The following is a 15150-nucleotide window of genomic DNA, read 5'->3' on the forward strand; positions in this document are numbered from 1 at the left end:
GCCCCTTCCCCTCGCAGCCGCAGCAGCGCGGTTCAGCGATTAGGACCGTAACCCCAGTGACCCCACGACCGGGAAGCCGGCCACGGGATTCCCAGCTGGCCCTTACTAATGGCGTAACTCCGAGTGAGCTGTTTTCCCTCCGGTGCCTCCTTCCTTGGCTGTAAAATGGGACGATAACAGATTCTATCTCGCGCGTTGCTGGGTGGTTTCTAGAGTAAACTCGAAGCACCAGTGGGTGTGCGGGATGCCATCCGAGCTGGCAACGTCCCCACCAGGGGCCAGAATGCCCCCAAGCACGGCGCCAGAGACCCAAGTCCGCACAGCTGCCGACCCAGCCCTGACGTCCCGGTCTCACACCCACGCTCACAGACAACAACCCAGAGACTGTGCGGGCACAGCCCAAGCCCGCCAACCGCCGGACTCCGGACCTCCCCGCCGCCCCGCACCACCTGCAGGAAGTGGCCTCTGCAGACCCCGGGGGGGGGGGGCGATCCACGCGCCTCCTGCTCACCCAGGACAGGACGCAAACCCCACCGGGCTGCGGGGATGCTGGCGGGTCCCCCTGAGGATGGTCTGCCCCTCTGGGGCCCCGCGGAGGCTGGCCGCTCTGGCCGTGTCTGTCCGAGGGGTGGGCACGCCCAGACTGCCCAGCCCCAGACCCGCCTCCTGCCCGACGCTCCTCCCGGAGGCGGCCGGGAACCCCGCGCGCGCGGACACCCGGGGCGATCACCCCTCCCCGGCCCGCACCCCGCAGGCGCCCCTGGGAGCGGACGCACAACTCACCGTCCAGGTGGCCGACTTGGCTGTGCTCGACTGCTGGAAGGTAACGTCGAAGTGGTGGGGGCCGGGGTAGTCGGCGTTGGAGGGGATGGCCGGTGCGGGCGACATGGTGTCGAAGGTGGAGCTGGGCTGTGCGTAGGGCGAGTGGGTGGGCACGCTGGCGGCGTGCTCCGGGGTGTAGGGGCTGGCCGAGGCCGCTCGGCTGCTCATCTGGTCCATGGTGCTGTTCAGCAGATTGAACTGGGGCTAACGTGGGAAGGGGGAGGGAGGGGGACACACAGTCAGGCTGGAGAGTGGAAACGCGCGGCCAGAGGTGTCCTGTTACAGGAGACTTAAAGGGCCAGCAGCTCAGTCATCCCAAATATTTCCCCGTCCCCCCCCCCCCCACCCGACAGGTCACTGCTTGTGTTGGGATAAACTGACATATTCACCTCGCCTCCCCCCTCCATCGGCTCCCGGTGCCAGGGTTTCCGGGGCTCCACCAAGCACACCTGGAGGGAGCTGCTGGTGGGGGTGGCTCCCGGCCCTCCGGACCCTCTCACAGGCCAGCAGACTCAGCGGCACTCTCCAGGGGGCGGTATCCAGCCGGACACCCTCGCCTCCCACCCTGTGTTCCAGCCAGAAGCGGGGAGACCCCAGGCCCAGGGAGCCCAACTGTGGGAGAGGCGGGCCCGGCAGAGGGTGGCCCCAGCGTGTGGGGCCCATAGTCCCCTCCTACTGGTCCACATCCTAACCCTAACCCGGGAGCCCAGCCCCTCCCCACCCCACCCCCACACAGGAGGAACAGGGACTCTAAGCTGTACTGTGTGTGTGCACCCCCAGCTCACCCCCTTGGGGTCCCGGGACCCCGAGATGGGCCAGCCCCTGCCTGGGGCTTGAGGAGGCCCCAGCAAGGGGACCAGCCCAATCTAGGGCAGATCAGACTCCTCCTGGAGGGCCGGCAAGGAAGACGCCTTTCCCAATCTGGAGGCTTCGAGCGGCAGGTGGGCTGACAGAGCAAAGAGCAGCTGATATTGGCCAGAAGGGCTCCTACCTGCAAACCTGTGAGCTGCTTTCTGTGCCAGGATGGCGGTGAGGTTTACTGTAATCCTCTCTAGGAGCCCGAGGTGGACACTGCCATTATCGCGTTTCACAGACGGGTACACTGAGGCACGTAGAGGGAGTGACCGGCCTGGGGTGAGCCAGTGGCCCCGAGAGCCCCGGACACGGGTGGGGATGGTGGGAACTGCGGGCAGAGGGCCTGGGGTCCCCCTGGGGGGCAGGGACAGACCAGCAGCAAGCGTGGGGTGGGGGGCTTGCCCTGCAGCCCCCGCCTCACCAGCCTGCCTTCTCCAAATTGCAAAGCACAGGGGTGCATCCCCCAGGGTGACCGGCTGTTCAGCCCCTCTCTGCCTCCTCCATCAGGAGAGAGGTGTGCATAACCCAGAGCCCCTCCAGCTCAGCATCCATCTGGAAAGCACACGTTCCCCCATCGGGCCTGCTGGTGACAAGGGTCCTTGGAGCCTCTACTGAAGACTGCCAGTCTGAAGGAAGCTTACCACAAGGGCTGATGGAGCACAAGAAGGTGACAGGTGGCCATGGCTTCGTGGCTCCTGGAGCCCAGGATGCTCCAGCCCGCAGGGGACAGCCACCTGAGCCCCCCCCCGCCCCCCCCCCCCGGCTGAAACTGCCATCGGACGGACCCCTCGGGTGGGCCTCAGGCCTTTTCCGTTTGGACCTCTGGAGCCGTGGCCCGCTGTGAACCTGGGGAAGGGCCGGCAGCGGGACAGGGGGGCAGCGGACAGGGGACCCCTGCAGGGCAACCGCAGAGGCCTCCTTCCCCGCTCTGGCTCCCCACAGCCTTCTGTGCCTTCACCTGTCAACCTGGGAGGCCCCGGCACCCAGATGAGCAAACTGTGGGGTCCGTCTGAGGGAGCAGTGGGACACAACCATTCCGGCGTCAGACACGCCCTACGGGGAGTGCCACCAGCGAGGGCACAAAGCCAGCCACAGACACGAGTATGCCTGCCGTGGGGTCCCCGCTGACGGCCGGCCGAGTCCAGCCAGAGGCAGAGCAGTTGGCCACCAGGGCCTGGGTGGGGCTGGGGGCAGAGGCTAAGGGGCAGCTGGTTTCCTTTGGAGGTGATGAAGAGGTTCTAAAATTCACCGTCAGGGCGGGTACACACAGCTGTGAATATACGAAAACCCACTGAATTGCACACTTGAAATGGGTGAATTGTGTGTCAGGTAAAATGTAAGTCAATCAAGCTGTTTAAAACAAAACAACTGGGGACCGGCTCCTCCCCTCTCCTGGCCCAGCAGGGGTGGGGGGCAGGGGCGGGGGGGGGGTGCGGGGAGGAGAGCAAGCCTCCCCGCTCCACGTGGGGCCCGGGCCGGCGACCCCGGCGTGCCCTCACAGCCGAGGCAGCTGCTGTGGGCGTGGGCGCCCCGACTCCACACACTTGGCCACGAGAACATAAAGGGCAGAATCCACCCCACGATTTCACATTCAGCACGCGCCGAAACGGGCACCGTTTCCCATCAGTGAGATAAAGTGTTAAGTTACTTCCACGGGTTTCTTTTCACCGTTTGTTTTTCGACGTGGCTACTGGAAATCACACGTGCAGCTCACACCCATCTGCTCCGGGCCGGGCCAGAGCCCAGGCCGCCAGGGGCTCACGGCATTCCGGAGGCTGCCACCTTCCCCAGCATCACAACCGCTGCGATCAGCAGCCCGGCCCCTGTCGGGGTACCACGGGCTCTCATTACAGAGTGCTTCCCGAGAGGCCTGCCGAGCGGGCGAGTGAGTGAGTGAGTGAGTGAATGAATGAATGAATGACGGAGCGTGGGTGTGCCAGGCAATAGGAGGCCTCCCCCGGACCGATGCCCGGGATTGAAGGCCAGGTGGGAAGCCGGTCCTCCCACTCAAGGAGGCTGAGAGCCCACCGGGTCCGGGGGGGAGGGCGGGGGTCCCAGCCTGCACCCTCCTCCCCAGGCTCCGTGCCCTCTCTCTTCCCTCCCAGGTGACCAGCCATGGCCCTGGGCGACTGGGGTGCCAGTTGCGCCCTGGGCGACTGAAGGGCTGTGGGAGCCTCGGGGAGCACGGCACAACCCGGGGTGCAGGTCTGTCCCCCTCCCCGCCCCCTCCCGACGGGATGGCCCAGGCCAGCAGGGCAAAGGGCCCCCACGGCCCCCCCCCTCCCAGAAATGAGAGACAGCCCCACGACGACAACAACGTTGTTCAGATTTTAACTTGTCCACATTCTTTACCGATCTGCGACGGGTGCCAGGGAATTAGTCACTGAACCAAAAGAGCAAGGCTGATAGCATCATGTACCCAGCAGCCACAAGGGGCAGGGCCCGCGTGCGGGAGCCCTCGTGAGCGGGAAGGGAGCGCTCTGCACACCGGGCGGGCGCCTCAGACAGGCTCCCTCTGTCTGCCCACGAGCCAGCCAGTGGCCTGTGCGCACCCTCCCCCCCCCCTTGACTCCGTGGCATTTTGTGGTCCAGCTTCCTGAGGAGTGCCCCTCCTCCCTAGGAGAGCGTCGGGCCCCTGTGCGGGGCCAGGGCCATCCCTGCTACTGATGGCCAGGGCCATCCCTTCCTCTGAGTCCTGCTTCCCCAGGGACACCTGCGCCCACACCCCCAGGAAATGGCAGAGGGCAGAGGTTTCTGTCCCGTTTGCTTTGTGCCGTTTCCGCTTTGCTACAGGGAACCCCGCTGCTTAGGAAGTGGGGCGGCTTTTGCATGCCTCCCGAAAGGTCCTTCCTTCCTTCCCTTTGCATTCCTTCCCAGTCGGATGGGGTGCACTGCACCCTGGGGACCAGCCCCACCCAACCTCGCTGTCCAAACCGGGCCCAGCACAGCCACAGAGAAGCCTGGGGTGCCCTTCGTCCAGACCGGAGGCCCCTGGCAGCGGGAGGAACCTCGGGCAAAACCAGGACTTTTTTGGTTTGTTTGCTTTCAAGCAGAACTCCCAAGAGAGCGGGCTGATTAGGACATGCCCAGCCCGGGGCGGCCCGCATGTGCCTACATGTGCGTGCAGGGCTCCTGGGCCCGACCCAAGCAGGGCTGCGGGCGGGCGGGCGGCTTCCCCTCCCCTCCAGGTCCCGCGGAGGATGCACCGGGCCCGGGCTCCGGGAGGGGCTGGGGCCGGGGGAGTACATCTCCCCCCAGATCCTCAGTGAGCCCTACTGGACCCTGGCGGATGGCCTGGGGGCTCCTCCCACCAGGGCCAGACAGGCCCCCCAACAGTCTCTGTCCATTTGCTCCACAAACATGTTTTCTGGTGCTCTCTGCCGACTTGGAGGGGACAGCGGGCAGGGGCAGAGAGGGTGGACGTGCCTTCAGGGTGCAGGCAGTTCTGGCCAGTGCACCAGGGAATCCATCCCACAGCCTCTGCAGGGGGCCAGGCTGGCTCCCAGGGTCAGCACCTCTGGGGCCAGAAACACAGGCAAGGGCACACATAGGCCTCGGGGCCACATGCCCGAGTGTGCTCACACGCAGGGCCCAGAACACACGCTGGGAAGGGGCAAGGGGCTTAGACCTCAGGCTGCGGCCTCCAGCAGAGGGAGGAGGCTGCCCGATGGGAGGCCCCACCCCCGGCGTGGAGGTCCTGAACTGTGTCTGTGTCTGGCCCTCTTCTGGGAAAGGAGCTGGTCTCTGGCAGGGACAGCGAGTGGAGTCCCAGGGAAAGGGGGTCCTGCCCCAGGAGCAGTAGGGAGAGGACAGAAGGAACCGCCCTGGGGTGGGAGGTGTCCCAGCTTCCAGCCCGCCCTGCCCTGCATCCCCAGCCTCGGGGCCTCCCCTGCTCTGCAGACCGCGGGGGGCTGTCACAGCACAGAGCAGCAGCAGCAGAGCTTAGCACGGGGCTGGGGGCGGGAGGGGGGGTGCATCAAGCTGGGGATGGCTGCACTGTCCTCACACGGGGGGACACTCACTTCGGCCAGGGTCTCAGGTTTCAGCCCCTGCCCCTGCCCAAGGGGTAGCGGAGAATGGGGGCTGGGTGGGGGGGTTCAGAGGCCCCGGGAGCCAGGCCCCAGTGCCCCAGGCACCCCCACAGGCAGCAGAGGGTCCGGCCTGCCCACTGGTCCTCCTCTCCCGGGAACCTGAGCTCAGCCCAGCCCTCCAGCCCCTGCCCCACAGGCTAGACCTTGCCGCCCAAGCCCCCAGGGCCGGGGGTCCCCACAGGTGGTCAGGTGGTGGTGCCTGGGCTGGTGATCCCAGAAGGCAGGGCTCTCCTGGCCATCCCACTGCCCACCTAACACCCTCCAGAACAGGACTCTCTAATGTGCCCAGGTCCAGGATTAGTGCCACCCACAAGGACCGTGTCCTGGGGCAAGAGGAGAAGGACAGGAGGGACCCCTCAGGTCCAGCAGGGTAGAGCAGGGCTCCGAGGTCCGCAGACCTGGGGCCCGAGGCCCCACCCCCCCACGTGACCCAGCCGGGACTCCACAGCTCTCGGCCTCAGCTTTCTATTACAAAGTGGGGGTGAAGCCATCCATAGGACCGCTGTGGGGATCAGGAGGGTCCAGGAAGGCCATAACCTGTGACTGTACATCAGGAGGAATGACCCCTGCCCAGGAGGCCCCCCCAAAGCCAGGGACCCGACTGAGCTGGACACACCCCTCTCCCCTCCACCTCCTCCGCACAAAGGCCCAACAAGGTAAGGGCTGCAGGGAAACAAGCTGGGCCACCCCCAGACCCTCCCCACTCAGAGTTCAGGGCCGAGCGCCAGGCACAGGGAGGGGGTGAGCGGGGAGGGCCCCATGCCCCAGAGAGGCCACATCCCACCGTCCCGTCGCACCCAGCCCCAGACTGGAGGCTCAGAAAACTCTGGGCTGAAGGAAACGGACCCTGGAACTCAGCACACACGTGGGCCCACAGCACCGCTCTTGCCCTGGGTGCTCTTTGGGGTCAAAGGCAGGTCCTGCCTCCGGGAGCGGCCACAACGCACGGCCGGGTTTGCACCTGGAGAAGATTCTCATTTTATGTGTTTATTGACAATCGGTAAACCATCTCAAGCGGGTTTCGGGGATGTAGATGGAAAGCAAACTGCTCTTAAAGTTTGTGTGCCGGTTGCCTCGGCCTCCCCTGCCTTCCCGGCACCCGTGGCTAGTAAGACGGGAGGGAAAGTCAGACTGGCTGTGAGCACGCGGCCCGCGACCAAGGGCAGCTGCCGCACGCAGCATCCCCCGGGTGAACCTTATTTTTCTAGTGAAAGTCGTAACAGAAAACCTTGTCAGTAAAACTTCGGACGACTCTTCTTATGTCCCCAGAGGCTCAGTTCCAGGCTGACTCACCTAGTAGAGGGGACTTGAGGGAGAGAGGAGACCTCCAGACTCGTCCCTGCACCAGGCCAAGCAGGAGCAGCGGGAGACACTGGGCTCAAACACTGATTCAAAAGATAGAGCCCCTGGGCCTCTGGCGGCGGGGGGGGGGGGGGGGGGGGGGCGGCGTTGATAAAGGGTCCCCCAAGGAGCCCCCATCCCAGCCTCCTTTGTACCTCTTGTCCGTACCACAGGGCCTTTGCTCCTGCTGTTCCCCTCCTGGAACACTGTCTGTCTCCTTGCCACCTGAAAAGCCTTTCAAGGCTCACCTCCTCTTAGGAGCTTCCCTGGATCTTTTCACCTGCCTCTGTGTTCTGGGGCTTTTTCTCCCGCTTTTCTGGGTAGTGTGACAAACACCATGACCCACACCCTTGTGGGTGCGTACCTCGTGGGTGTCCATTTTCCTCTGGCTTTAACCCCGAAACACAGCTTAACCCCGAAACACTTGACCAACATGGGCTTAGGGGCACCGATACCCCACGCAGTCAAAAATGCAAGTTTGACTTTTTACTACTAACCTACTGTTGACCAGAAACCTTACCGATACCATAAAGTCACGTAACACAGATTTTATAAGCCACATGGGTCATATACCATGTCCTTACTATGAAGTAAGCCAGGGAAAAGAAAATTTTATTAAGAAAATCATAAGGAGGGGCGCCTGGGTGGCTCAGTCGGTTAAGCACCTGACTCTTGATTTCAGCTCGGGTCAGGATCTCACGGTCTAGTGAGTTCAGCACAGAGCCTGATAGGGATTCTCTGTCTCCCTCTCTCTCCGGAACTTCCCCACTCACGCTGTCTCTGTCTCTGTCAAAATAAATAGATAACTTGAAAAGCTTTTTTTTTTCAATCATAAGGAAGAGGAAATACATTTCAGTATTGCGCTGTATTTAGTAAAAAACAAAACACAGCCAACAAGACTGAGCTGTTCCAAGCTATGCTATCCAAAGCTCAGCTCTGACTGTCTATTCATGCCTCTTGAAAAACCTGCAGCAAAGAGCTTCCACAGCTGACCTGGCTAAGCTCGTCCAGCATCGTGTACCCTTGACCCTCAGGAAGTTCTTTCTGGACACTAAAGCCCACTTCCCTCGCTGCATTTCGGGCCGAGGCTGCTCTGAACCGAGAGCAGCAAGTGAAGTCAGCTGCCTGTATCTCTGCTCTGTGACCCCGGCCGGCCTCCTGGGTATCACGCGGGGGACCCCCGAGTGTCCAGAAGGGGAGGCGAGGCTGCAGAGCCGGTCCTATCAGGGTCCTCTATCTGCCCCCTGAGGCTCCTGACCGTGGGGGTGAGGACATTTCCCAAGCACTTCCGAAGAAAGCCGAGAGGTCCAAATGCAACTCGTCACAAAGTCCACCCGTGACCTTCCCAGACGTGGAAGGCGGCGATGCACCTGGCCTGAGGCTTCACGGGTTCCTCTCTCCTCCCTCCTTGCCTCCTGCCTTCCCCAGCATGCCTTGCTGGGTCCCGACGCCCCGCCCCGCCTGCCGTGTCCACTGCTCCCCGCGCCTGTGGCACTGCGTGCATCCCGTGCTGCCCGAGGGCCCAGCAAACACGTCTCCCTTCACAGCCGCAGGTGAACAGTCCGGAGGAATAGTCGGCCTTTGGCAGACAGCCGCCCTGGCTTCCCTGGCCCCTTCCCCATCCCGTTGGCCAGGTTCTGCCCTCCAGCCTCCAACCTCAGAGTCACCTCCCCCAGGAAGCATCCTGGCCCGGCTGCCCCTCCAGCCAGGAGCTAGGGCTGGAGCTGAGCCCAACAGTAAGACACAGCAATGGATCCTTTCCCAGGTTGGCACCCCGGGGTGGGAACCACGTCACCGTCCGGCTGCATGGCCCCCGTCTTTGTGGAAAATGGGTGAACGGTGTCGGCCGTGGCTTCCTCATGGGACCACAGTGGATCTGACTGGAGAGGTGGATACAAGGGTCTTTACCGGGCCCTCTGCCCGGATGTCCTCCCCAGACCTCCGCTCAGGAGGCTCCCCTGACTCCCCCTTGGATGTTACCTCCTGGGGTGAGGCCAGCTCGGCGCTCCCCACTCCTGGGACGCAGCACCGCCTGAGCCGGGGCACGGGGGTGCGAGCATCATTCTCTCCCGCACGGTTGGGGCAGGGTGTGCGGAGTTGGGGAGACGGGGCCTCAGCTCTGCGGCCCCTTCGCCCCTGCTGTGGGCTCCGGGGGTGGGCAGGCAGGCACCCCACGGATCTCAGAGGGCTCTGCCTTGGGGGATTCCCTCCCACCCCCAGCAGGCTTCTGCTCTGACCCCAGCGTCCCCCGGCTCTCCGCAGAACACTGATACCAGAGGTTTCATAGGGCATGAGACTCCGAGCCCCCTGGTCTTCTCTGGCAGGCATGTCTGGGCTTGGGTGCAGCCTCACCCAGAGGTGAGTGGCTGGCATGCCGTCCGGGCTTCAGGGGGAGAGAACCCGTCCCCCTCAGAGCAAGACCTCCACCCGCGGTGTTTCCCACAGCATCTCCCGGAGTCTGAGTAAATGGGTGGAAATGCCAACAAGACCGTACTCGTGCTGGGGGAGGCGCCCTCCCCTCCTGGAAGTATGCGCGCGCCCTCCTTGCCCAATCCTATGCCAGGGCCGTGTGGAACTTTCCACACCTCGCGCTGGAGAAACGTGCCCCCAGAAGCCCGTTCCTGCAGCTGCCGAGGCGTGTGTCTGCAGGATGGCCCTGCTCGCCTCCGCCTGCAGACAGCGCTGCTGAGACAGCCTGGGCGGCGGCCTGGAGCCCGAGCCGCGCAGGGTCCCCATGCGACTCCCTGACGGAGTCTGCGGGGCCGCCGGTGAACAGGCCGGAGGCCCACGGATGCACAGACTTTACTGACCCCCAGAAAACAGCCCCTTCCAGGGTGCCCGGGGCCTGGAGCAAAGGTGGGGTGCAGCTCGTGGGGGACCCCTCACCCCTGAGCCCCACGGGGGACAGTCAGCCTTCCCAGAGCCTGACGCTGACCCAGGTGTCTGCCCTGACTTCCTTCGCCCACGTCTCCATTGTCCGTCTGTCTATCCGCAGGCGTTAAACAGGCCCTGCCTGCACAGCACCTCACCGAGCGGGCCCCTGGTCTCCTCAGCAACAAGCACAGTGAAGGAGGCGGGACTCTGGTGGGGGGAGGGGCGGTGGTCACTTCGACGGCCAGCACCCGGGGATGGAGAAGCAGCCATCGCCTCCCCAGTTCACGGCTCCGGGGCGGACAGACAGGCCAACCCCAGGCCCTCCTGCGGGCTCTGAGCCCTGACAAGCTTCCTGGCGGGTGAGGGTCTCCCGGGTGCTGGGGGAGGGCGGCACCACGCAGAGGCGGCCCACGCCCTGCGGGAGCTGGTGCTCACGTGCGGCCATGGCAGCCAGTAAACCAGCCGCTGAGTGTGTAGGGGGCTCGGGACTTCACAACAGGCTGAACACACAGCCTGTTGTTCACGGCGGGGGGGGGGGGGGGGTTGCTCATGAGAAGGATTAGCGAAGCCTGTCGGAAGTGAAAGATGGGCAGGGTGCAGGGAAACTTCCAGGCTGGAGATCAAAGAGGAGAGCACCTGCGGCCAGAGGAAGGGCTGATGGGAGGCGGGGGAGCAGTTCAGCCCAGGGACCCTCTGGCTCCCGAGTCAAAGGCGTGATACCAGTCGTGGGTTAGTGAAGGGCCTGGCACACTCAGAGGTCACGTCAGGGGCTCCGAATGAACGGGACGTTGGCTGTTGCAGAACAGCTCCCGTGTTTTGGCCACAAGCAAGGGAAGAAGGGATTTTCCACCAGCAGAGACCCGACTGGCCGACTGGCCACCGGCGGGGCAGCTCAGCGAGCCTGGCGAATGGGGCCATCCCTCACCTCCACTGAGGCAGGCTCCTGTATTCCCCTTCCGGAACAGTCAATCCCTGCCTGCCCGGACCCCAGCGGCCCTGAACCAGGTCGGAAAGGACACCTTGTGGCTGCTGCCCCATTCTGCAGCCCAGGCCCCTGGCCACTCCAGCCCTGTCCTCTCCCAGCCACTGGAACCCCTCCTGCCGGTTCCAGGTCCCCAGAGGCCCCACCCCTTCCTGTCCCCCATGGCCCCCCCTCCTGGCTCCCAGGCTGCCCCTCTCTGTCTCTGCTTATCTCGGATCTGGTCATTCTCCATCCGTGCAGCCCCCTCCCATGCCAGGACCCTCCTCACTGTCATTTTCCCCGACACCTGCCCCCAGGTGTTCCAGCAGGCGCTGTGCTGTGGGGGGTGGGGGGGGGTGTCTTGGCCCGCCGCCCCCTCCCCCACAGCTGATGAGTGGCTCACGAAGCAAAGCCGAGTTCACACTTTTCACCCCAAATCCCCCTCTTGCAGTATCCCATCTGAATAAACGGGGCGACTCCCTTCACCCAGCCTCCCGGGTCCAACCTGGGTTGTGCTCGCCGTCCCCACCCCCCAGCCCACCAGCAAATCTCGTCCAGGACTCAGGTGCTCACCGCCTCCCCTGCTCCTGCCTGGCCCTAGGTACCATCCCTCCGCAGGATCCGCCAGCGGCTTCGGGCTCCCAGCCTCGGCCCTGCCCTCCTGTGGTCTCCTCTGAGCACTGCAGCAAGGGCCCCTTCTAGAAGCCTTGTGGGATCTCGTCCCTCCCTCCCTCCGTGTGCCTGGGATACAGGAGGCACTTAGGACATAGTTCTTGATGCACGGATTGGCTTTTCCTACCTGGGGCCCTTCCCGCCCAGAGGCTGCACTGTCTGCAGGAACAGAGTGACCGGATCCTTGTTGGACAGCGGGTGGAAAGTGCTGAGCCAGGACCGTGGGCACGGGCGTTCACACAACACACACCTGCCGGTGCCCACCAGACCGGCGGACAGCGGGAACCGGCCAGACGCTGATGACCCAGCTCCACATGACCCTGCAGGGGCACCTGGGTGGCTAGTCGGTTGAGCGTCCGACTTCGGCTCAGGTCATGATCTCACAGTTCGTGGGTTCAAGCCTCCGTCGGGCTCTGTGCTGACAGCTCGGAGCCTGGAGCCCGTTTCAGATTCTGTCTCCCTCTCTCTCTGCCCCTCCCCTGCTCACGTTCTGTCTCTCTGTCTCTCAAGTATGCTTAACAACAAGAAAACGATAACTCTGCAGCCCAGACAGTCCTGGGCCCTGGTCAACAGACAGGCCTGAAAAGAGCCACGGGGTCTAATATTGACCCTGCTTATCTCTTGAGGCTCTAAAGTTTTTGCTAAATAGTGAAACAGCCCGAGAGGATAGTGAACGGGAGATCACAGAGATCAACATGGAAAAGTCGGCCCCAGGTGTCTGCTCCGAACGATCTCCAGTGTGGTCTCAGGTGAGAAGGGACCGTCCGTGCCCTCAGCTCCCTCCTGGGTTGGGGGTAGGTGGCCCGCCACGGTGGGAGAAGCAGCCCCCCCACCGGTGTCGGCCCAACGCCCCCAGTAAGTGGGAGCCACGAAAGGGGTCGTTCAGCCTTCGATGGAGAGGGACGGTGCGGAGGCAAACCCTGAGTACAAGCCAGCAGCGAGAAAGGATGCCCCAGACCCCGAGCAGCCCCTGAGCAGACCCGGGCGCAGGGCTGACCGAAGCCGAGCATCAGGGTGCTTCCTGCTCACAGACAAGGGCGGGGCCACACGGGAGACCCCGTGCTGCTCATGCCACAGCACCCTGCGGCCCCAAAGGGCTCCCAGCAACAAGGGACGTGACAACGTGAGCTCGGGACAACCCTGTATATTGGTTTTGGGGTTTCAGGTGCTTTGGGCCAAATCTCACTTCCTCTTTCCTGAGGCTTGCAGCAGCAGGAAGTTTCTGTCTCCTGGGACAGAAACAGGAAACAGACACATTTACAAATCAGTGACCCAGCCCCTCACCCTCCCCAGGGGAAGAGGAGGGCGACTCCACCTGCCCCGGGGCACAAACGCACCAGCCTTGCGGACAGACTTGTCCTCGTCTACACAGAACCGAGCAGGGTGTGGGCCGCAGCAGCAATGTAGATGCTCCGTCCACCGTCCACAGGAGGACCCTGCGCCCCTCACCCCTGCGCCCCAGGGAAGGTGCCACGCAGCAGCCACGCTCAGCCCCACCCGACATTTGCACTGCGGGGGCCACTTCACTGGGGAGAAAAGGTCCCCACGTGCCCAGGCTTCTCCGCTGGCTGCGCAGGGACACTGGCCTCCAGGGGCCCCGGGGGCTTCTGGCTTCTGCCTTGGGTTGTGCGCGTGACAACCAGGTGCCCCGGCGGCAGGCAGATAGCTCCTCCTGGGCCACACACTGTCACTCCCCCCACCCCCGACCTTGCTGGGGACACACGTGCACAGGCACACACACATGCTCATCCCAAACTCACAATGCACACAATACACGCACACACACGCTCTCTCGCACACAAGCACACCCGTGCACTCACGCACACCGCCCAGAACCTTCGCGTCTCCAGAGGCTGCCGCACCCCCAGGTCTCTGTGGCTCAGGCTCCTGGCCTCTGCCAGCCGCCGGGTCTCCCACAGGTCCCAACGGCCCCCACTATACCTGCATCCCTGGCAGGAAAGACGGCCCCAGCCTCCACCTGCTCAATTAGCAGCCTGGTACCTGCCTGGCCCCCGGGGACCTGGCAAGTCTGGAAATGAGCCCGGGTCCCCAGGGCCCAGACCGCAGGGGCCCAGCAAACACTGCCACCCCTCCCCTCCCTCTGCCAGGCTGGTACCCTGCCATGAGACGGACACCTTGAGGCCGGTTTGCCACAAGTCCTTGACCTCGATCTCAGACCACACCAAGCCAGCCTAACGAGCAGATTCCCAGGAGAGGATGCTGTTGACCTGAAAGCAGGTGCGGGCAGGACCGAGCCGCCAGCCCAAAGCTGGGAAGCAGCGGAAAGCCCCACAACTCAAGGCAACCGCCTAGCCCCGACCAGACATGACCCGCCCTCCTCTCCCTGGCTGTTGGTCCTGTCCGGCCAGTGGGCACTGGTCCCAAAACTTCTCCAGGATGGGCAGGCATCTGCCTCTCTGCCCAGGACCTGCCCCAGCCCCTCGGTGCATCCTGCCTGCCTCAGCTTACCCTGGATCGCGGCACCCAGCCAGCACCGGATGCCTGAGCAGGACACAGATGAGAGAACGCACTTCCTAAGCCCCATCACGGCAAAAGCCCCACCAAGGCTCCCCCAGGAGGATGGAGATACGGTTCCGGAGAGATGCGGCACACCTACCGTGGCAAAATGCTGCGCGGGGTCACTGACATACAGCATGGTGGGCACGCGGGGGTCCGCACACGCCGGGGAGCTGGCGTGCCGCGGGACGAGGCATGGGTCTGGGTGGCCGGGGGGCGAGGCGGAGAGTGGTGGCCGCCCGGCGGGGTGGGCCCAGGCGGAGGGACGCCGTGGCTAGGGGGGCGGAGGATGCCCCGGGACATGTGGGCTATCTGCGGGCATTTTCCTTCTCCTCATCTCCCAGTTCTGTCAACCGGCTGCGTCTAACAACAAAACCGGTGGCCCACCCCTTATTCCTCATGCCTATTCATCAAAGTCCAGGCAGGCCTCAGCTTGCCCACTGCTGTGCTGGACCGCACCATGGAGGCGCGCGGGGAGGGGCGGCACGCCGGGCCACCGGCCGGCTCCGCAATTAAGCCACAGACGGCTCCCCCAAGGACACTGCCCCCGGGAGGCTCGGGGGCCACAGGCCTGCACCCCTGAGCGCGACGGGGCCAGCCCGGGCCCTTGAGACCCAGATTGGTGGGGCCAAGCCACCCCAGAGCCAAGACGTGGTGCTGTAGCCCTGGCATCCTAGGCGGAGCAAATCCTCCTGCCTCGGGAGCGTGTGGTCCACCGGGGCCACCCCGCAGGGCTGAACAGAGAGGAGAGGCACCCCAGGAGACTGCTCCCCCCGGTACCCGCAGGGAGCCTTGCTACGAGAGGGAGCAGCCTAGGCGCGGTCCAAAGCAGCGGATCGAGCCGGAGGACCAGAGTCCCGATGCCCCAGCCCTGCCCGGGCTGACGCTGGCCTTGTCCCCACCGGTGCCGAGCCCCTGGAAACAGGGATGTGGCCCAGGAGGGGGATCGCGTGCTGGCCTCCAGGCGCCGCATAACGGTGGCCCGCCTAGCCGGGGGCTCCGAGGGGGCCGCCACTA

At 64.3% G+C, this 15150-nt stretch overlaps 1 protein-coding gene and 1 long non-coding RNA gene across 8 annotated transcripts in view; one reads left to right on the plus strand and one right to left on the minus strand.

Moving 5' to 3' along the window:
• TP73 (tumor protein p73) overlaps nucleotides 1–15150 on the minus strand; it is a 62081-nt gene that overhangs the window by 19513 nt on the left and 27418 nt on the right. For 5 of the 6 annotated variants that reach the window (XM_058719351.1, XM_058719352.1, XM_058719350.1 and 2 more), the window contains exon 4: nucleotides 784–1026. In XM_058719351.1, the coding sequence (XP_058575334.1) occupies nucleotides 784–1026 (243 nt within the window). Of the gene's footprint in view, nucleotides 1–783; nucleotides 1027–14233; nucleotides 14469–15150 lie in introns of those variants that run through there. The other variant, XM_058719354.1, reaches the window with a different exon arrangement.
• LOC131505598 (uncharacterized) lies at nucleotides 717–3074 on the plus strand. Of its 2 annotated transcripts, none has more exons than XR_009258480.1 (3): nucleotides 717–823; nucleotides 1176–2778; nucleotides 2902–3074. It is a non-coding gene; the product is annotated as an uncharacterized LOC131505598 (long non-coding RNA). The 2 variants fall into 2 exon arrangements; XR_009258479.1 differs by having other exon boundaries at nucleotides 1176–1763; nucleotides 1878–3074.

This window comes from Neofelis nebulosa, chromosome 2, assembly GCF_028018385.1.
Source record: "Neofelis nebulosa isolate mNeoNeb1 chromosome 2, mNeoNeb1.pri, whole genome shotgun sequence".
NCBI lineage: Eukaryota > Metazoa > Chordata > Mammalia > Carnivora > Felidae > Neofelis > Neofelis nebulosa.